Source organism: Manis pentadactyla, chromosome 3 (assembly GCF_030020395.1).
Source record: "Manis pentadactyla isolate mManPen7 chromosome 3, mManPen7.hap1, whole genome shotgun sequence".
Lineage (NCBI taxonomy): Eukaryota > Metazoa > Chordata > Mammalia > Pholidota > Manidae > Manis > Manis pentadactyla.
Window position 1 is genome coordinate 40,643,271 of NC_080021.1, and position 23,431 is coordinate 40,666,701.

At 34.1% G+C, this 23,431-nt stretch overlaps 1 protein-coding gene across 5 annotated transcripts in view; it reads right to left on the bottom strand.

The window, feature by feature from the left end:
• Positions 1-23,431, bottom strand: part of VPS13B (vacuolar protein sorting 13 homolog B) — an 876,251-nt gene that overhangs the window by 270,008 nt on the left and 582,812 nt on the right. For 4 of the 5 annotated variants that reach the window (XM_036876002.2, XM_057497864.1, XM_036875982.2 and 1 more), the window contains exons 32-33: positions 10,279-10,405; positions 8,090-8,233 (exon numbers count right to left, since the gene is read on the bottom strand). In XM_036876002.2, the coding sequence (XP_036731897.2) occupies positions 8,090-8,233; positions 10,279-10,405 (271 nt within the window). Of the gene's footprint in view, positions 1-792; positions 1,658-8,089; positions 8,234-10,278; positions 10,406-23,431 lie in introns of those variants that run through there. The other variant, XM_057497865.1, reaches the window with a different exon arrangement.

Below are 23,431 nucleotides of genomic sequence, written 5' to 3' on the forward strand. Positions count from 1 at the left end.
AAAGACTTTCTCTCTCAACCTTTCAGGTTTGAGTTAGACCCTTTTTTGGGATAGAGATAGTGGTAAAGGAAGAGAGAGGGCATGACCAAAGTAAGCTCCAGGCTGATAACATCTGAACTAAATGATCTGCAGAAAAAAGTTTATTCTTCTCAGTGTTTTCTTATCTGGACAAATAACTGGGTCTAGGAGATGAAGTATACTGATTGGTCAGGCCTGCGTGTCAGTCTACCTTTTTTTGATGGGAACTTTTGATGGGAATCCCCATCAAAACCACATAGAATAGGAGAATGATGTTTGGCCAAAGGAAAGGGAGTTCTGCTATCAGATGAAGAAGAGGAGGAACACTGGGATCAACAATATTTATCTCACAGCAGCACTGCACAATTGGCAAGCCAATATTATTTCTGCCATATTATATAGTATAGGACTTTAGTCTCTAACTGAGGATATGTTCAAAGTACTGAGGAGATCCAAAGCTGCTTTCTGAGGAATATTCTAGTTTTGTCTACCAAGTAACTCTGAAGTCTCTGTGGCTGAGAATGTGAGTTGTACCCTAATGTTGATTATCCACTTCTTTCATAGTGAATGATTTTAGCAGGGTGCATGACCATGTATTAGAAAAACTACATTTCTCGGCCTCCCTTGCAGCTAGGTGTTACCACATGACTAACTTTGGGCTGATGGAAAGTGAAACATAACTGATGCATACAACTAGTGTGTGTGTATGTATGTATATCTCTAGATCCAATTATCTGTTTATTACTGTCTATCTCCCTTGCTAAATATACAAGCACTAGAACATAAAAACAGAAACTTTTATCTCTTTTGTTTAATGCTGCCACTTTAAATCCATAATAGTATTTAATCCCTTCCTAGGGGTCAATATTTAGTGAGCAAATAAATAGGTCACTCCTCTCTGCCCATTCAATTTCAATGTCTCCATGAAGCTAGATCTCTGACCACCTAGCCTAAAGTTTTCTCTTCTTTATATTCTGAATTGTTTTTATAGTACTAATTTCCCAGAGAGCATATTTAATACTTTTCATTTACTGCTCAGGCTTCTGAGTTATAAGTTCATTTGTCATTGTTTTGTTTCTCAACTAGATTATAATATCCTAGAAAGCAGGGATCAGAGTGTATTTATTTTTCATATCTCAGTCAGTCTGTAGCCAGTGTTTCTGGTTTATAGTAAACCCTCATTGATTTATATTGCAAAATAAGACTAGAATAGACAGTTCAATAGTACCTTAGGAAAACAATGTGTTTACTGGATTTCTGGTCAAGAAATCTATACAGGAAAAACATCCACAGGAAAATAAAATTTTATTGTTTTTTGACATTAAGCATCTACCTTGAGGCAACTGTGATGTGTTTCTAAGCATAAGCTTGATTATTGAAAGCAAACTGAGCTATACTTAACATTTGCAAAGCCTAAATAAAACTGAGATAGATGTGATAGATCATTCAATGTACCTGAGAAGTCCTTCCCTTGGAGAGAATAGGCAGTAAAATACTTAATATTTTTTCCAGGTCTAGATTTTAAGAAAGTCAAGAGTGTATCCTCACTGGTCTCTTATCCATTTAACGCTCTGCTGAATCCATATTTTATTGGAGGCTGTGTTTATTGCCTGGCCACAAGCGGTTGATCCAGGTGCCTCTGAAGAGAAACAAATACTCAGCATAGCAGTATCAATGGAAAGTCACAACATACACTTCATCCGAAATTCCCATCTCCTTTTCTAAATACAGAAATATGTAACCTCTGATACGGCTTTCCATCCCTCAAGACAGAAAGCATCAAGACAGACCAGAATAGCGACATCCGCTCCCATACCAGTCTCAGTTCCTACTTTCAAACCCTACCTCTACTCACATGTGTTCCACAGCATACTTTGCCTCTTTTTCCCTCATCTTGTTTAAAGTCCTACTCCAAAAAACATCTGCTACTATACCACCACTCCAAGTCCCTTCACCTCTTCTTTACTCTTAAGTTCCTAGTTCCAATTATCCCTAGCAATTCTCAGGTTGGTCAAGTATGGGCTGCAAGAATTTTTCACCAATGACTAAAAAACAAGAATTTCCATTCCTAAAATGAAGCACATCTCCAAAACAAATTATTTCCAAGATAAAAGAGTAATAATGCCATCAAAGAAAGCAACCTTCACCACCATTCCATAGAACATATACTCAATCATAGTTCATAGCAAAAGAGCCCAGCATATTACATTCTATTTTACAGCAAACTGTAAAATAGTCCAACAAAACTAATTAGGTACTTATAACAAACATTTTTACAACAGTTTTCTATACTATTATAATGTTCTATAAGAACTCAAAAATAGTATTTTAGAATGGTGGGATGAAGACACTGGCAATTTTACTAATTCATATTCATAGAAAAAACTTTACCTACTTGATACCCTATAATTTCTCCAGCACTCTTTACATTAACCTCAAAAATCACTATCTTCTCTCGTCTGGCTCTTTTGTGTCAAGTACACAGCAAATTTAGAGAACTACCAGTTCAGAATGGAGAAGGAAGAAAGATTTTAGGAAGAATGGTTCAAAGTAGAAAAACAGAGGTGACATTATTTTATAAGTTTCAAAGTGTGAAAAATGAGTGGCTGGGCATATGTAGAATCACTGGTGGGAGTTGGGGGTGGAGTTAAGATTTTTAAGAAAACTGAGCAAATAAAAAATGTGGTAATGATTAACTTCAGGAAAAACAGGAGAGTGAAAGACAGGAAATATAATCACATTATATTACTTCACTGTACAGTGAACAATATTTACATAGTCCTTATAATGAAAACAATTTGTACTGATTTAAAAAAATATGAGTATTGGGAGGATGGAAGAGTAGAAGGCATGTGTAAAAGAGATGGAAATTTCATCTACAATATATAACAACTGAACAAGTAATACTAAAATGAGAAAAATCAAGAGATGGCAGTCTATTCATTATAGTCAGGAATACAGAGATACACACCAGAAGAAACCACTTATAAAGTTAAAGTGGCTAAGCAGGATGAGATGCAGTTATCAGGGGACTGACACTACTTTGTTTTTAGTTAGCAACAGTTGTTGGTTAAAATTAATATATTATATTGATAAAAATAGCATCATGTTATAAAATACTAACCATTTCAAGTTAACAAGCTGGCTTAGAATCTTATAGGTATTATTATTTATAATTTTACAGATTTCATATAGAATGCTCAGATTTCATTTGCTGAGTTTAAATCAATCTAATACTTTAAAATTCTGTACAAACTTTCATTATGGTGTATATTTTGTGTGATTGCAACTGAAATAAATGATATAAAGGTAGGATTTCTTTCTTTTTTTGAACAATTCCCTATAAGGTCCTTCATGCCAACCACTTTAGGAAAACTTAGAATGATTTAAGTTTCCTTTTCCTTATCATATAAAAATGGCCTGCATTATTACCCCATAAATAGACGCACAAATTAAAATTCTTTGTTTATTCATTTTCCCTTTCAAAAGTTTCCTGACACTTACTGGTACCTGGAACATCTTATTAATTCTTACTACATGAATATTAACTTTATATTTATAACAACCACTTTTATGTAATTGGGCCTTTATGGAACCAATACCATCTTGCAAGAAAGTGAAGAATCTTCCAAAGGGTAAACCAATTGCGTCAATCACTACAGCCCTGCTAAACACTGAGAAAGAAATCAAGAAAAAATAGTGAAGCTACTCTATTTTTGGAAAAAAGTTAGAATTGGACATTGGATTTGACTATGAAGTAATCTAAAAGGTTGACTTCCATCTCATACAAATGGCAGGAACTAGGATATAAGAAACAACATTCCTGTTCTAATAGGCTACAGAGATAGATGTTATAAAGATATGAACTATAGAACGAAATACAGAAGGACATGTACTTTGTACTATGGAGTGTATTTTTAATATTAAATGAATATTACATGTTAATTTTTCTTATGTACTTCCTCAGCCTGTCATAATATCTATAAAAACAACAAGAAAAGGTTAATTTAAAATGGGGAAACTTACTATTCTGGGAGCCAGCAATAATAGAAGTCCTGGCAAAGGGGACACTGAAAATCAAGAAGTATAAACACAAGCTGATATCAGTGGCTTTACCTCATCCAGAGCACACTTTTCAGGGCAAAAATGTTTTGAAATGTTTTCTGGAAGACAGTTTGCCTACACCAATCAGCTAGTCATCTAATTAACTTAAGTGCTTCTCTTTTATTTATGCATTCAAAATTTCATTATGTGTGGATTTTTCTATATTATTAAGATTGAACATTGATTCCAGCAATAATCATTAGATTGTTCCACTGTTTTCAGTTCTATTTCCAAAGACTTGTCCATCTTTCTTCCCCTATGTTTATAGTGTAAATGTTTCCTCTACTACCAAACTTACTCCATCACATTCTTGAATAATTTTTAAAATCTTTCAAATGAAACCTTGTCAAAAATTGTCTGAAAATATTAACACCATCCAAAGTAAGCAGAAGAAGAAAAAAAAGAATTAGGGAAGAATCAATTAAACTGAAAACAGGAAATCAATAAAGGATATCAACAAACCCAAAAGCTGATTCCTTAAAAAGATCAGTCACATTGATACGCCTCAAAGCAGATACAACATCAAAAAATGATCAATGAAACAAATAATTGATAAGCTGGAACTTCATTAAAATTTAAAACTTCTGCTCTGCACAAGTTTATCAAGAGAATTAGAAGAGAGATGCCACAAACTTGGAGAAAATATTTACAGAAGAAACAACTGATAAAGGAATGTTATCCAGGGTAGACAACAAACTCTTAAAACTTAAAATTAAGAAAACAAACAACCCAATTAAAAAATGGGCCAAAGACTTTATAGACACCTCATCACAGTAGATACACAGAGGGTAGATAAGCACATGATAAAATGCTCCACATCATGTCATCAGGGCAATGCAAATAAAGATAACAAGTGATACCACTACACACTTATTAGAATGCCCCAAATCTGGACCACTAATAACACCAAATGTTGGCAAGGATGTGGAGCACTGCTGGTGGGAATACAAGCCACTTTGGAAGATTCTTTAGTAGTTTCTTAAAAAAATAAACACACTCTTATAATATGATCCAGCAATTTCACCCCTTGGTATTTACCCAAAGGATCTGAAAACTCATGTCCACACAAAAACCTGCACATGGATGTTTTTAGCAGCTTTATTCATACTTGCCAAACCTTGGAAGCAACCAAGATGTCCTTCAATAGGTGAATAGATAAACTATGGTATATCCAGACAATGGAGTATTATTTAGTACTAAAAAGAAATGAGCTATCAAGCCATGAAAAAACATGGAGGAATCTTCAAGGCATATTATTACGGGGAAGAAGCCAATCTGAAAGGGCTACATACTGTACTAGTCCAACTATATGACATTCTGGAAAAGGCACAATTATGGAAAACATCCATGCTTCCCAGGGGTGGCTGGTGGGGAGAAATCAAAAGGCAGAGCAAAGAGGACTTTTAGGGCAGTGAAAACATGTCATATGATATTATAATGATCAATACATGTCATTACAGATTTGTCTAAACCCATAGTTCTAAGTTAAACTATGGAATTTGGGTGACTATAATGTGTCAATGTAGGCTTATCCTTGGTAAAAAAAGAATGTATCATTCTGATGAGCAATGTCGATAATAAGTGAGGTTATGCATGTGTGGGGGCAGGAATATACAGGAAATCTCTGTACCTGCCTCTAAATTTTGTTCTAAACCTAAACTGCTATAAAAAAAAGTCTTTAAAAATACTAACACCCTCAAAAACTAGTAATATATTAAATATATATGATGTCTTCTTATTGAAATATGTCACATAAATATTGCCATGAATATCAGGTCATATTTTTTGCTCTGCTTATTTTTGTGCCATATAATTATGTTCTTATGGTGGGCTCAGAAGAGATATGATGTTAAATGGTCTATAATTCACAGGGTTCTTTCTAGAATCCTGACCAATAGGATTTCCATTATTAATGTATTTTTCTGAAATAGTAATTATTCATAATGTCAGGATATACATTTTTAACACACGTCCCTTCCTCCACTTCCCCAATAACTCAGACATAGTCAATCTTCCTTTTTACTAAATTCCTCAGAAAAATTTTAGAAAATCATACTAGGATGGCTGTTTTAAAGGTAACCAGCCCTTTCAAAATATATTACGACTTATTATAAGTCTATGTAGCTAAAACGTCTTTATGTTCTTAGACTCTCAAATGTGAGCTCTGCTAATTAGTTATGAATGGAAAACTATTCTTTCAGTTCATTAAAGGTCTTCTTTTAGTATTGAAATTTTCACAGACATAACCCACTGAGGCTGGAGATAGGGTCAACTTATCTTTCCTCATAAGAGTCTGTGCTTTTAAAAAATCATGGTAAAATGCATATAAAATTTACCATCTTTACCATTTTTCAGTGTATTGTCTGTAATGTATTTCAGTATATATCTGTACTTCTAATATCATCTACAAGAAGGAACAAAGATCCACAGGCACATTTTTAAAACAGCATAAACAATGCCTTGCTCATTTATGGAAATATGAGGGATGACTCAACATTCAGCTTAGGGATGCTAGTGATCGAACTGAGTGTCTGTTTACTGAAATCAGATCCTAGTAACAGGCATTAGAAGTAGGTAGGTAAATAGTTAACAATCAGCTTGGTAAGTTGCATAAATTCCTAAAACACATCAGAAATCTATGAGTTAGATTTTACTGATGTTTGAGAGTCATAAATTGGCGCAAATAGTATAGGAATGTAAAATATTATTTCCAACACAACTTGCTTCAAGGACTTAATTAAAAATGCCATGGGGAAATATTTTTTGCTCTGCTTATTTTTGTGCCATGTAATTATGTTCTTATAGATTGTCTAACTTAAATGTATACTGGAAAAAAGTCAGTATTTTAGAGACTTATATAGCTCTATAGTCCTTTTTAAAAAGATACTGCATAAAAGATATCATGGGTGGTAGATGACCTAGTTAGAGAATGTTCATTTACAAAAGTGTTATCATTTTAAAATAATTTATTAAAAATAAAGAAGATAGGTAATGTACCAATTATACTATATAAACTGACAGAATGGAAAGAGTGCTGACTTGAAAGACTTAAGTTAAAATCTCAGATTCACCATATTTTAGCTACATGTGTATGATTTCAGGCAGGTCACTTACCATCTCTAAGCCCCAAAATCTCAAATGGTGATAATGCTCATTATCTACCTCACAGAGTTGCTGTGAAAACATACCTGAACATGTATGAGTTAACTTACATGCATACTGCCTAGCATCAAGTGGTTGTCAGTGAATACCTCTTCCTTCTCTTACTTCTTAATAAATAGAGACAAGATAAAAAGCTATGTCTTTTTCATAGATAACTGATTTCTTCAATTGAGTTTTTACAGATTTACTGTAAGTACAGATATGATTATAGAAGTATGGAAACCAAAAGCAAAGAAATCATATCTTGAGAAGCATCTAACAATCAGCTTTCTTTGTTTCACACTGACATGCTTTGTGGTTGCAGTGTAGGCTTCCAGTGAACACTGGGTCAAAATTAAAATTCCAGGCAGGCATTCAACTTTTATGATTGTGTCCATTCTTCACTGGGCATAAAAAACGAATTCTTTTTAAGTTATTTATTGAAGATATTCCCATAGTACTCTTACAGAAAGTTCATTTCCAAAAGAGGCCCTATTCCTGTAATGTACTGAAGTAAGTGAAAGCTATACCAGGTTTCTTTCATTGTGCTTTAAAAATTGCAGTAGGATAATAGACTCATATTTTTAACAGAGGCTTTTCTGAGGCTAGGCCACAGCAATTTTACAAAGGTGCATGATAAATTATAGGAAAAGAGACCAAACAAATTTCAGGAATAAAGAACACCAATCCAAAATGATTTATGGCCATATTTGAATATAATTAAATATAGAATAATTAGCAGAAAGCATTTAATTATTGTTTTCCTACTGTGAATGTAAAGCTGGCACAAATGCAGTAGGCCTAATCAAGATCAGGTAATAGTTACCTCTGTGGCCTTGCTTGACGGTTCCAGTCCAGTCATATTTGCTACTATTAACTGATGTAAGAGTTGAACTTGAGCCACACTTAGGAAGAAGTCCAGGTTTGTGGTTATATTCACTTCTAAGGAATGGCCACACACTAAAATCTCCTGAAAGAAAAAAAGGTTGAATACAGATAAAGAAACATGATAGCCATTAGATGATAATTTATCATTCTTACTTATTTGACCTTTACTATGTTGATGAATTCTTCTGGGACTCAAGTTCATATGTTAATGAGAATAGCAGAAATGGGTGAGTACAGTCACTCAACATGGTTTAGTGAATTAATTTAATAAACATTTATGAGGGTCTTCCATGTGCCAGGCTCTGTGCTAGTTATAGGACAACAAACTAACAATAAGAGTTATTCATCATTTCATATACATTTGGCTTTTTAATGCCTCAAACTATTATCATCATTTCAATATATGTCATTATGTAATTCTTTAGTATAATCCAAAGAAGTAATTGTTCATTAATTCCAACCAACAAATATTTACTGAGCTAAGTAATCTCCTAAATACCATGCATTATACTAGAGTGCTAGGAATATCACAAAGAATAAGGTTGGGCTCGAAGGGCACCCTGCTCTTGAGGAGGTTACAATCTAGTTGGGCAGACAAATGTAAACAGGCAACTAAGTAGGCAGGCGTAATCACAAGTGGTATGGTCTGAGCATTCTCCAAAAGATTTATAACAAAATAGAGTGCTGTAGCCAAAGATAGCTAGACTAATTAATTTCACTTCTTCCTCAAACTGCTAAAATCTTGGCAGCATTAGGTAGATGTCCACTATTTAACTGGTGCTGTTCTAAATAACTGAGTCACTTGAACATTCATCATTGGAAAACCATTCTGAGAAGGAAAACAGAAATGAAAAACAATCCAGAAGCTTCACTTAATAAGCAGAAGTCCTGCCTCTTGTCATGAAGTGCATGTGGACAACATTCACATGCTTGGAAACACTCAACAAACCTTTTCTTTATTAGTGTAATCCAAGGGAATGGATTTAAGGAGACTTATGACTGGTTCATTACCAGCTCAGAGAAGCTTTTAATAAAGCCATAAAGAATAGCCTGTCGGAAATGATTTTCTTGTTTTCTGTTAAATAACCTTCCCCCCTTCACAAGTTCCCTGTGTTTACTCACTACAGTTAGAATTCTTTTTTTATTCCTCAAATAATGATGAAAAGGAATATTATCATGTATTATAAATCAATTGTGTTACTAAGTAACTGTAAGATATTAGTAGATTTAATTTTTATATACCATTTGTGGATATGTAAGAGATCATGCCTAATCTAACTTTCCCTATAGGGCTGTTACAAACATAAATTAAGATAACATATACAAGGACATTATTTTTAAAAATTCAGAGAAGGAATATAAATTTCATCAGCTTGGATTAACATATTTAATCTGTACCTATTTTTTCCAAACTTTTCATAAAAATTGCCTGTAACTCTGGGAGTTATCAAAAAGTTCATAAAGTTTTTAGCAAAACATAAATTTCTCTGAAGAATATTTTTAAGTTACGATGGATCACATTACTATTACATTTCTATTCTAGGCATGGAGGCATATACTATAGTGATGAGACTTGAAATCTAGATTTACTAGTAATTGGCTAGTGATATTGGTCAAGTTACTTTTGATACCAGTTTCCTCATCTATAAAGCATGGATATTAATAGCATCTACCTCAAAGATATCGCAAAGACTAAATAAGGTAATCCATGCAGAATTCTATGTAGAATAATCCATGTGAGAATTCCAAGCTGCCACTACTACTGTTGCTTTCCTTAGAAAGAGGAGCACATCACCTGTATTCAGACCAGTTGGGTTAATAACATGTTCTGTTACTACTACTACCTCTGAAAATCTGGGTTAGCCTCTCAGTGCTTCAGTTTCCTCATCAAGAAAATGAAGATACTAGGAGAAGCTAATAGGATTATTATGAGGATTACATGAGCTATTAGGTGAAAAGCAGTAACAACAGTACTAGAAAGTACTCAATAATTATTAGTTATAAAAATAACTCATTAATAGTAAGCTAACTTGATATCCTATGCACTAAAACTATGAAAACTCCAAGCATACAAAGGGGAACTGCTCCATTATTTAGATTAAAATGAAACCTAAATTAAATTCTAACCTCAGTATGCATATTTTCTGGAGAAATTACTCTGGCAAAAATGATGGCAGGTGCTCCAGTTATTCGGACAGAAAAATCTGTTAAAATGGGTGTCAAAATAGCTCTTCTTTCTTGATGACGCTGTATACTAAATGATAAAGAAAAAATTATTAGCCATTTCATTTTTTTCAAGGTTAATTTTCATTAAATTTGTACCATCTTTGTACTACAAACATGTATGGCAAAGTTACATTATTATTTTGAGAGTGTCTATTTGTATATTTTATTGTCTTTTTTTGCTAACTTCTGTTTTTAACTTCAGATTTATAAAAGACAGCAAAAAAATCATGGAGAAATTCATATGTAATTAATTTCATATTAGTTGCATCCTAGGAGACTTAAACTTTTTCTTTCCTTTTTTCTTGCAAATACCTTAGTATCTCTTTTGTTACCAGTAATAATCCATTATTTGTTGTAATAATATTTAATTTCCTCTTTTTAATATTTCTGACCTTGTGGTTGACAATTGTTATCTTTCCAATTGTTTTTAAGTTCACAAGCATATCCTGTTCATCTTCTATCTTTTTTCTTTATTAAGGTATCATTGATATATAATTTTTTGAAGGTGTCACATGAGCAACATTGATCTTTTTTTTTTAATGTTCTAAGAACCATCTGAGTTTATGGATTATTACTGCATATATACTTCATGAAACAGCTTTTGTGACTTTGATACTGAATCCTTCTTCATAAAATCCCTGTTTGTGAAGTAAAGACCATTACTACCTCACATTACCTGTGAGAAAATGAGGTTCAGGGGCTGGGCGAAGGTCATCCAGGAGAAACAAAGGTTCCACAACCAGGCCTGAAGAGCAAATTGCCATCAGACCTTCATCATACCTCTATTTTATTTCTTCTTTATACATTCTCACCTTTATTCAGTTATTTAGTACAAAATTTCTACTCTATATTCAAAATCACTAACTGCTATAAATTTCAAAGGAAGTATTGCATACATGATAGAAGATGAAATTGGAAAACATTGCTTGTGCCAGTGCAGCACAGAATGAGAGTCAAAATTGCTGCAAAGCTTGTGCTAGTGCAGATCTTTAAGTCTACCATCCATATATTAAGATTTCATTTTATGAAATAATATAATTCTATGTTTTACTAGCAAGCTGTACCTCAGAAGTTCCTTGGAACCAAAAATATTCCTTATAAATATTTCCCTTTTATGCCCTTATATTATAAAATGATAAGTTAAGATCAGAAAACTAGCATGAGTTATACCACACACACAAAAAAAACCCAGATAAAATTCAAGTCTTTCTACATAGTTTTCTACCAGAGCAGTCTAGAGAATATTAGCATCTTTTGTTGAACTTTGCATTGGGCAGAGCTTTATATGTTGTCTGCCAAAGAAGCAAATTGGATCATCTGGTTCTGTGACACATAAGTATTAGATTTCAAGAAAGTCAATTTTAAAGAATTAAGAGATCTGGTGTCTGGAGGGTAACAGGAAGAAGTATTAAAATCTGTGAATACAGAGGAAAGGTTGAGATCCTGAGAGACACCATAATTATAGCCTAATAGCTCAAATTCCACAAAATGGCCAGTCTGAGGAACATGTGATGTGCTCTCATAGGGGCGTACTAAAATATATGATGTATTAAAAATACCTTAAAATGGAAAAGATGGCAGGGAACCAAATAAGAGCAAACATTAGCTAAAACACCCAGTGGGAGGTAGAGGGGGGAAGTACTTGTCCATATCATAATTTCTCCCCATTATATCATGAATTAAATCAGTAACATGACATGTGAAAGGTCTATGGCTTCAGAAAAAAATTTAAGCCAGTCCTATAAAATTATAATGTTTTTGGTTAATAGGAGTAACTTTTATTTTGTGTTATCTTTGGTAAGTGTATGGGGTAAGGACATTTTAAAATCATTAAAATATTTTTGTAGGTTCAAATATTTTCAAGGATGAATTCAAAAGAAAAAAACACACTAAAGAAATAACTATAAAAAGAATTAAATTCTGCCAATATTTTACTAGATAAGAGTTTAGGGTTTAAAGTAAGAAAAGAGGCAAGTAAAACCCAAAGTATTAAATGACATTGTTAATGATTTCAGTATCTTAGCCACTCACAGTAAACCAAGGGAATAAATTTTTAATAGCCATAGTGTGACAACATTTAATTCTTAAATCTGATAGGCAAGGATTTGGAAATGAGCTGTCTACCTAGATCTGAGGGCCTTAAAAGACTAGTAAAACATCTTTCTATTAGGAATCGGGAAGAATGAGGAAGTTTGCATGTTTTGCCAAGAAATTTTGTTGTTACCAAAACAGACCTCCCTGGAAAATTAAAAATAATGGGAAATCCCCCATTTGCATTTGGTAGCTGTAATTCATATCACCATGTTGGCCCAAGAGTACCCATTCTGAGTTATTCACATAAAAGTGGCATTAGACCTTTGATAACCTGGGGCATCCGTGAGAAACAAATACAAAACCTCTCTGGAAAAACTTGTGCTCAAACCAAGAAAAATGATTCTCAGGGACAAGGACCACTGAAGATATGCTCTACAATAGCTTATTTTATATACTTTCACTCTCAAAGTACTCTTTATTAGCAAGAGGAAAATTCAACCCCATTAACAAATTTATTATCAAGAACTTTTGATAATGGAACTACCACATATGGACAATAAACTTATATAAAATTATTAAAGACATATGGGATAGAATGAAAATTGAGAAAAAAAATCCAAGGTACTATCAAAAAAGGCAAAAACCAAACAGACCTTCCAGATATGAAAAATATAGTTACTAATATTAAATAGATAATTGATAGATAAATAGCATTTTAGATAGCTGATATATAGTGCTAACTTTTCAAAGTTAGTAAACTAGAATATAGGTTTAGGAAAATTTCAAGAATGTATTACAGTAAATTTTAAAATGAACAGTTTAAAAGAGAAGTAAAGAGTCATGGAGGGAACAAGTCTAACATGTTTAACTGGCATTCCAGAATGAGAACAAAAGGAAAAGGGACAAAATTAAAGAGATAATGGCTGAGAATTCTCCAGAACTGATAAAATATAGGAAACCACAGATTCAGAAAGCACAAGGAGTCCTGATTCAAATTTAATAAAATTCACAACTAGACATCTCTTGGTGAAACAACTGTTCACCTATGATGAATAAAAGACAATAAAATCGGCTAGAGAAAACATTATACACAGTATGCTAAAGCATACGAGGTTAGGAGAACTGTGGAAGAAATATTTCTGTGATATACTCTAATATAACAATGATTTACTATAGCTCTATGTTGTCCACAAAAACAAAGAAATGGTAGCAATCTGTATTGACCCTTGAACAACATGGGGGTTAGAGACACTGACCCCCATGCAGTTAAAAACCCACATATAACTTTTGACTCCCCAAAACTAACTACTAGAAGCTTTCTGTATATAAAATGGGTCCATTAACTTCAGATGCAACAGAATAGAAAAGTAGAAACGCAATGGGAGGGTTTTCGGGTCCAACAGAGTGAAGAAAGCAAACAGAGGGTGAATTAGCCGCTCTACCTGTCCCTGCCAGAGTTGACACCTTCATGCAGGTAGACAGGGTCTGGGCTGGGAGGGGCACACTTCCAAAGGGCAAAGGTTTCCAGCCTCCTTCCTCTGTGTTGCTGGATCTGGGCCTCAGGTCCTCTGCTCCTCTCAGATCCCAGGACTTCTCTCTGGTCCAGATAACAGCTAGTTATCTGTGTAGGTTGGAGCACGGTGCTAACAAAGCCAAGGTTTAGGGTTTGATGCTTGTAGGCTACTACATACATTTTTTCTTTTCCATTTCTATTGACCACATCACCTGTGGCTCTGTTGCCTCACATCCAATTACAGATATTATATATTTATTGAAAAATATTTGTGTGCAAGTGGCCCCAAGGAGTTCAAAACAGTGTTGCTCAAGGGTCAATTATAATCATATATGTTAACAAAAGCAACTGTCAAGCTCTGGGAGGGAAGGAGTAGATCGTAAGCAAGAAGGCATGGGTATATGCCACATGCATTCATGGAAATACATGTTTATTAGGAAGGCTGTGGTCATTTTTTATAAGAATTGTTTTCTTTAATTGAAGTGTAGTTGATATACAATCTTACATTGGTTTCAAATATACAACACAGTAATTTAAGTTACCCATATTTAAATCCTCACCCCCACTAGTGCATTTACTATCTGTCAACATAGAAAGGTACTGCAGAATCATTGGCTATATTCTCCATGCTGTACTACTATCCCCATGACCAATTTGTATGCCCTTTTATCTTACACCCCTCCCCCATGGTAACCACCAATCACTTTTCAGTGTCTAGGAGACTACTGCTATTTTGTTCATTTTGTTGTTTTTTTTTTTTTTTACATTCTACAAGTAAGTGAAATCATGTGGTATTTTTCTTTCTCTGCCTGGCTTATCTCACTGAGCATAATACCCTCTAGGTCCATCCATGTTGTCACAAATGGCAGGATTTCTTTTTTATGGCCAAATAACATTCCACTGTATATATGTACCACCTCTTCTTTATCCATTTATCTATTGATGGACAATTGGGTTACTTCCCTATCTTGGCTATTGCAAATAATATGGCAATGAACATAGGGGTGCATATATATTTTTGAATCAGGGATTTTGTTTTGTTTGGGTAAATTCTAGAAGTGGAATTACTCGGTTGTATGGTGTTTCTTTTAGTTTTTTGAGGAACCTTCATACTGCTTTACACAGTGGCTGCATTAATTTACACTCCCACTAACAGTGTAGGAGGGTTCCCTTTTCTTCACTTCCTCACCAACACTTGTTATTTCCTGTCTTTTGAGGTGATACCTCATTGTGTGTTTGATTTGCATTTCCCTGATGTGCAATGTGGAGCATCTTTTCATGTGCCTGTTGGCCATGTGTTCATTTTTCTTGGGCTCAGCATATTTATGCTAAGGATTTTTGTCTATTTTCCATACATTTGGGTATGACTTTGTGGGAAATATTAAAGCAGTTTAAGAGCCATACTTCAAAAAATGAGAGACTAGAAGTAGAAAAATGGTACTAAGGTTTCCAAAATATTCTACCAAAAAGACAAAACAAAAAGAGCTACATGGTTTGTGTACTCTGAACAGTTGTTGTGCGATATGAAGACTTTCTTGGTATGGCATTATAGCTGAGCTTCAAACAGAAGATACTTAAGACTTGTCTGGTAATCAGCTGAGATAATCCTTTATAGTGGTTATTCTTAAATATGAAAAGCAGTAATACTCACGAACATTTAATATAAACAATATGCTATTTGGAAAACTATTTGTTATAATTTGATTAAATATAGTAAAAATTCCTTTAATCTTTAGGTAGTAATAAGAATAAATAATTTGAATTCTATAGTAACTTTAAAATCAAATATTTAGTTAAAAGTTTAAACCCATTTTGGTGTTTTTGCTCCCAAAGAACTATCCAGTGACTTTCTAATGCAATTAAAATAAAATCCAAACTCCCTCTGACCTATAAAACCATTCATAATCTAGTCTTTCCCTACCTAAGACTACATCTATTGTTTTTCTTTTCCCAACCAGACACCCTTAAATCTGCTAAACTTATTCCTACTCAAGGGTTTTTGCTCTGCTCAGCACACTCCTGGCATAAACACTCAGGGGGATTTGCAGGGAGAGCTCATTCCTGTTATTCAGGTATTAAAAGAGGGCTTCCCTGAGTCCTGATCTATGGAAATCTCCCAGTTATCCTTATCTCATTAAACCATCATATTATTTTCATAGCATTTATCACTCTCTGAAATTTTGATAACATGGACTAAGTGTCCACTGTCATGTTAGGCCCTCTGCTAGGTGCTGGGAATACAACTGCAAAGATGAAGCACAATTTAGTAGGAAAAAAAAAAACTTAACAAAATAATCATAAGGTAGGACAAGTACAACAATAAGGAAAGAACAGATTGGTGTGGAAATATTCAGAGGGGACCTGGTCTTTTATCTCAAGGTTCTCAACTTATATAAGGAATTAATTTGTAAAGACATTGAAAGTATCTGTGAATGGTGTTATAAGAACCACAGCTTGAAATTAGGGTGCTTTAAAGGTACATTTGAATGAAATAGTAGTACACATTTGTTTGGCTAAGTTATATAATGTTAAAAATACTCCCATTCTTTAAAAAAAAGTACCCAAAAAATCTCCCCTCACAAAATAACGAATTAAACTATGGTTAATATGTTTGTGATGGAGATTGTTAATGCTATTTATTAAAGCCTCTAAGTCTTACAAGAAAGTCTTATTAGCACAACTGTATTGAAATATCAACTTAATTCAATTTTGCTGAGATGTTCAATGGGTTAATAGCTCTAGTTATAGTTTCCATTTGTTTTTCTCTACACTCTGGGGCTCCTGAATCTAATTCTACTCAATAGCTCTTCAACAAAACAAACTTCATGGAGGGATAAATCAGATGATTGATGAAAATTTCTCAGAGAACAGCACATTAGAAATTGTGTGTTGAGGATATAAATAGGAATCCACCAAGGGACAAATGGTCGGGAGATTTATGTTGTTTTATTTCATTTTTAAAACTTTAATGACATGTATTAATGTATCAGAGTGCTCACAGAATTATACAGGATAATGTAAAGAAGTTATGTGCTTTAAATATGCTTTTAAGTAAATTTTCATACCCTCTTGTTTGGTTCCTTCTTTCAAAAACAAAATGTGGAAGGAGGGGAATCTGTATTTAGGGCTTTGGTTGTTTGGGTTTGGATCAATCAGGGTATTATTAAATGTATTTACACACACACACAGATATTACATATATATACACACACACACATATATATATACACACACAGATTATATATATATACAGATACATATATATATATATATGTGTTATGATATTTGAAGCTGTAAGAAGACTAAAGTAATTGAAGATATCAGAGGTTTAAAATTTTTATAATATACCATTATGATGACTGTATTCAATTTAGATATTTTCTGACTTGAATATCTTTTGTCTGTCAATAACTATGCTAAGATACCAAGAAGAATAAGACTGAGCAAGACAGATCTTTGTCCTTTTATCTCGGCTATCTTTACAGGTTGCCAAGGACACCCTCAGCCAATGTGTAAGGAAGGAAATATTGGCTGGCTGTTGGGAAGGAAAACCTGATAGATCCTTCATGCTGCATCAGTATCACTTTGCCTATCACACCTACTTCCTGGGTTCTCTAGGCAGAAGGAGAAACCACATCCTCTCATGTAAAGCCATGGCAGAGTTCAAGGGAATTATTATAAAATCATGTAATTCAGGTAGATGTAGGTCATTCTAGGCATTAATTGATGAGTCTATGGGAATTAGACTAACTTCTATAATTTTGTTTAGGCATTTAGCTTGACTTCCTCACAAATTAGTAAGACAAAAGTGATGATTGTCAGGTTAAAGAGTAAAAAAGCAAATGATTTCCTTCCACATTCCTCTTTACGATTTCAGGTGTAATTCTGGAAAAATCTCATGCTTATCATTAATTAAAGCATGCAAGGGATCCTGTGAACATATGGTTACTACTTCACTTCAAAAAAGAAAAATATCTGTACAGCAAAGAGCACCATCAGCAGAAAAAAAAGGCATCCACAGATGGGAGAATATATTCATAAATGACTTATCCAATAAGGGTTTAACATCCAAAATATATAAAGAGTTTACATGCCTCAACACCCAAAAAACAAATAACCCAATTAAAAAATGAGCAGAAGATCTGAACAGACACTTCTCCAAAGAAATTCAGATGGCCAACAGGCACATGAAAAGATGCTTCACATCGCTAATCATCAGGGAAATACAAATTAAAACCACAATGAGATATCACCTCACACCAGTTGGATGGCCAATATCCAAAAGACAAGAAACAACCAATGCTGGTGAGGATGCGGAGAAAGGGGAATCTTCCTACACTGTTGGTGGGAATGTAAATTAGTTCAACTATTGTGGAAAGCAATATGGGGATTCCTCAAAAAACTAAAAATAGAAATACCATTTGACCCAGGAATTCCACTCCTAGGAATATACCTGAAGAAAACAAGATCCCCGATTCAAATAGACAGATGCACCCCTATGTTTATCACAGCACTATTTACAATAGCCAAGATATGGAAGCAGCTAAGTGTCCATCATAGATGAATGCATAAAGAAGGTGTGGTACATAGACAGAATGGAAAATTATTCAGCCATAAAAAGAAAACAAATCTTACTATTTGCAACAACATGGATGGATCTAAAGGGTATTATGCTAAGTAAAATAAGCCAGATGGAGTAAGACAAATAACAAATAACTTCACTTATTTGTGGAGTATAAAAACAAAGCAAAACTGAAGGAACAAAACAGCAGTGGACTCACAGACACTGAGAAGGGACCAGTGGTTACAAAAGGGGAGGGGTTGGGAAAGGTGGGTAGGGGGAAGAAGGGGACTAAGGGGCACTATAATTAGTGATCCCAATATCGGTAAGTCACGGGGAAGGCAGTACAGCATGGAGAAGACAATTAATGACTCTACTATGGTAATAGACAGTAACTGCAATAGAGGGGTTAAGTACTTGATAATACAGGTGACAGTTGAAACGACTGTACTGTTTATGTGAAACCATCATAAGATTGTAAATCAATGACACTTTAATAAAAAATCAATAAAATAAAGATAAAAAACATAAGTGATCAAAAGACAAATGGAATAGTCACAACCTCTCAGCCTTAAGGCTAGTAATATATGCTTCAGGCACTTTCATTAGTATCAACACAAAGCCATACTTCTACATACTCAATGCTATAATTCTGTGAAGCACAGGCCTAACTGATTTTAGGAATGTGTCAAATGTAAATTCAGTTTGCTAAGAAAACATAGTAATGACAATTCATTTAAAATGCTATGTGGGGAAAAGAGGCCTATGAAGTAGTATATGTAATTGGTGCAGGTGTATCAAAATATTTAAACAAATTATTGTGCTCTATTTGTCTGACAGTGAAGTTTAAAAGAAACTATGCAAGGAAATCAAACATACATAGTTATAGGGACAAAACAAGTATGTGATAAAAAGTAAATTATTTTTCAAGTACTGTTTTCAAGTCTATTCAAATTATATCTTTAAATTGATAAACAAGAAAGTTATATTGATACTAACTTGGAGGATTAAGGCTTACTGGTATTTTCAGGAAATTAGAAGATAAAATTTTTCCGCTATTTCCCCCCTCAAATGCCCCCCAAAGCACTAATTACCATGTAAAACAGCTATAGTGATTTGAATGTATAACCTGCATATGGCAGGTATCAGTACAGTTATTTTAGGTTCTCAGCACTTCATTTCCTCAAATATAAAATAAACCCAGATGTAGTAAAAATGCTTAGTAAGAGAAGAAGAAAAAAAATGATTAACAATGAACTTTGTGCGGGGGTTAGAACATTTAGTGGAAAGTTGACTCAGAGGAAGCGAACCAGGGTCCCATACTTGGCTATCTTTGACACTGGACAAAACCAAGGAACCTCTCACACTTAGTTTCTTGTGGTAGCTTTGTTCTGTAATAACTTGCTAAGAATAGTTCAGAGTTTAGAGAGAAATTTGCATGCAACTTGTAAGGTAGAAGGGAAATAGTAGCTGATGTTCTCCAAAAGTCATGCTGTTTTAAATGCAGTGAAATTCTGATGCAAAGGTGCTGGCAGATTCTACTCATCCTCCTCTCTTCCTGTCTCTGTGACCAGCAGCAACTGCAGGCTCATCCCCAGACACAGAGGAAACAGCCTCCCATGGACTTGTGTACCAGCCTCCAGTGGGCCCACCAGCTGCTGGGTGTGCCTCATTCCCTGGGTTCCCTAGGGAGTTACAGACATTTTACCCAGGTCATGTGATCAAGAGGGTTACAGAGTGACATTTCTCTTATCCACCATCTTCCCCTTTTTAATCATCACTTCCCAGCTTCTTCTCAATTAGATATGGTCTTATTCTTAAAATAGATCACTCAGGCTGTAATATTTACAGTGGTTCTGTTGCCCTCACTGAACCCTGATGATGTTATTCTCTTGGCTGAAAATTAAAGGTTTTGGAAGAAGATCTACAAGTTTTAAAATTTGTTGATTCTTTATACTTAACTTCCCTGTTCCATCTCCCCAACATACACATAGACACACATTTTGATTAAACACAAAATCAGAGTAATGTACTCAGGAGGAATGAATGGAAACCATTGTAAAGCTTGTCATTTAATATTGGTCAGGAAAGTGAGCAAATTATTCTTCACTGTGTATCTTTCTGGATCTTTTGAATTTTATCTGTAATACCTACTAAGAAACAAAAGCATAATTAAGGTTTTTATTAATCAGAACTAAGCTAGATCAGATTAAAAAATTTCTGTCTTCATCTGAATCGAAATTTCTCAGAAACATGCACATATATAGTTACTTGATTTGTTAGCTCTAGTTAATCATCTAATCATACAATCTTTAATTAATTTACTCAAACCTTCATTAAGTACCCATATGTGCCAAGCATGATACTGTGTGAGAGGTATTCAGACATGAATAAAACAAGCCACATTTTCATACTCAGCTTTTAGATCTACTGCTTTCTTAATTCAAAATGCTCCCTTCTCATTCCTGCCACTCATACTCAATGGAAACAAATTCAGAAGCTGTGAACTCCATGAAACCTTCCCTGAAAACCCACTCATAGGAGTTAACCATTAACTTCTTTCTTTAATTTCTGTTTTAAACCTATGTTGATTTTAGATTATTATTTTGCTTATGTGTCTATCTTATCTATTAGTCTGAGATTTCCTATGTGCATGGAATGTGTTTATCTGATTTGATGTAGCTCTTCTGTAATCCTAAGGACCCTATATTTATGTCTATCACAGCACTTTCTACACTGTACTCTAGTTAATTAACTAGTCTATCTCTGTGATTGGATGCAGAGCTCTATAAGGGATAGCCACATATTATAAATTATTTCATTTGATTTCTCTAGTGTAAAAGACATTCCATGTTATTTTGGAATATTCAAAAATCTGTTAATTTGTGACAAGGTTGCTAAGAATATCCAGTGGGGGAAAAGAACAGTCTTTCCAATAAATGGTGCTGAGACAGCAGGATATGCACACGAGAAAGAATGAAGTTGGACCTTTACTTCATACCATACACAAAAACAAACAAAAAAACAAAAAATACCCTCAAAATGGATCAACAACCTAATTACAAGAGTAAACTGATATAATCCTTGAATGAAACATAGGCATAAATCTTCATGACTTTGGATTTGACAATGGATTCTTAGACATGGCATGAAAATCATAGGCAACAAAAGAGAAAAAAAATTGATCAACTGGACTTTGTCAAAATTAAAACCTTTAGCAAAGATAATTACATCATTAAAATGAAAATTTCAAGGAAATGAAAACATCATTTGTAAATCATACATATAAAGGTATAGTATCCAGAACAAAGAACTCCTACAAATAATCAACAAAAAGACAAGTGACTCAACTAAAAAATGGGCAAAAGACTTGAATAAACATTTTTTCAAAGATATATAAATAGCCAACAAGCACATGAAGGATTGCTCAACATTATTAATTGTTATGGAAGTACACCCACACCCAGAAGGATGGTTATAGTAAAAAAAAAAAAAAAAAAGGAAAATGAGTGTTGGTCAGAGTGTGGCAAAATTGGAAGCCTAATGGGAATGGAAAATGGTTCAGCCACTGTGGAAAATAGTGTGGCAGCTCCTCAAAAAGTTAAATATGGAATTACCATGTGACCTTGTAATTCTCTTAGGTGTATATCCAAAATACCTGAAAATAGGTACTCAAGCAGGTACTGTACACAAATGTCCAATTCACAATAGCCAAAAGTGGAAAGAGCCCAAATGCCCACCAAAAGATGAATGGATTAAAAAAACTATGGTTCTCTATATAGTGGAATATTATCCAGCAGTGAAAAAGAATGAAGTACTATAATGAATGAATGTTACAATATGGATAAACTTTCAAAACATTATGTTAAGTGAATGAGCTAGATGCATATTCACTTACATGAAATATCTAGAACAGAAAAATCCATAAATATAGGAAGCATACTGGCAGTTGCCAAGGGCTATGAGGAGGGAGAAGGATGCAGAAGAAACTGCTTAATGGTTAAGGATTTTTACTTTGGGGTAAAGAAAATGTTGCAGAACTAGATAAGAGGTGGTGGCTATACAATATTATGAATGCACAAATTGCCACTGAACTGTTCACTTTAAATGGTTAATTTTATGAGTTTCAACTCTATCAATTATTAAAATACAGAAACTGTTTATTAAATGAATCAAAAAATAAACAGCAGAGATATAGCTGATTTAAGGCTAGGTGGTCATAAAGTTTCCTAGGAAAATAAGGCTTCTCGTCTTTGTTGGTAGAATTTGTGGTTTTTAAGAAATGATGACCTGTAATTTTGTAAGCTGGTACCTCCTAAATCTGAAAACTGAGTGAAGTGGAAGAATGAGGGGATATGATCCTGCCTGATACTATGTGATGTTAAGGAATCACAACTGGTATTGTGGATGTGTTGTGTGTGTACCCAGATCTTCCCTTCAAGATCAAAACACTCATTCTCCCAGCCGCCAGGAGTGTCACCTGTGAATGGTTCAATACTTGCATCCCTCTCCTGAAACATACCTTGGCCAGCTGTAGGATAGTCTTCACCCAAATTTACACCCCTACTGAGAGGCCATTCAATCACCTGTCAGTGAAGTGCTGTACATTTTATATGATGAAATTGCTTTGTGCTAGGGATACATCAATAGACAGGATGGTGATGATCTCTGTCCTCAGGACCCAAAGTATATAGATAACTAAAATTAAATATGCTAAGTGATTTGATAAGAACACACAAAAGGAGAACTTAACCTGCTTTCGTGAGAACTTGGGAGACTTTCTGGAAAACATGATACTTGCTCTGAAACTTGATGAATGATAGGAATGAGGCAAATGAAAAGGGTGGCTTAAGAGCTCCAGGTAAAGGGGAGATCACATACGAAGGACTAGTAGCCAGTGATGAATCCTATTTTTGGGGAGCTGAAAGCAGCTCATTATGAATAAC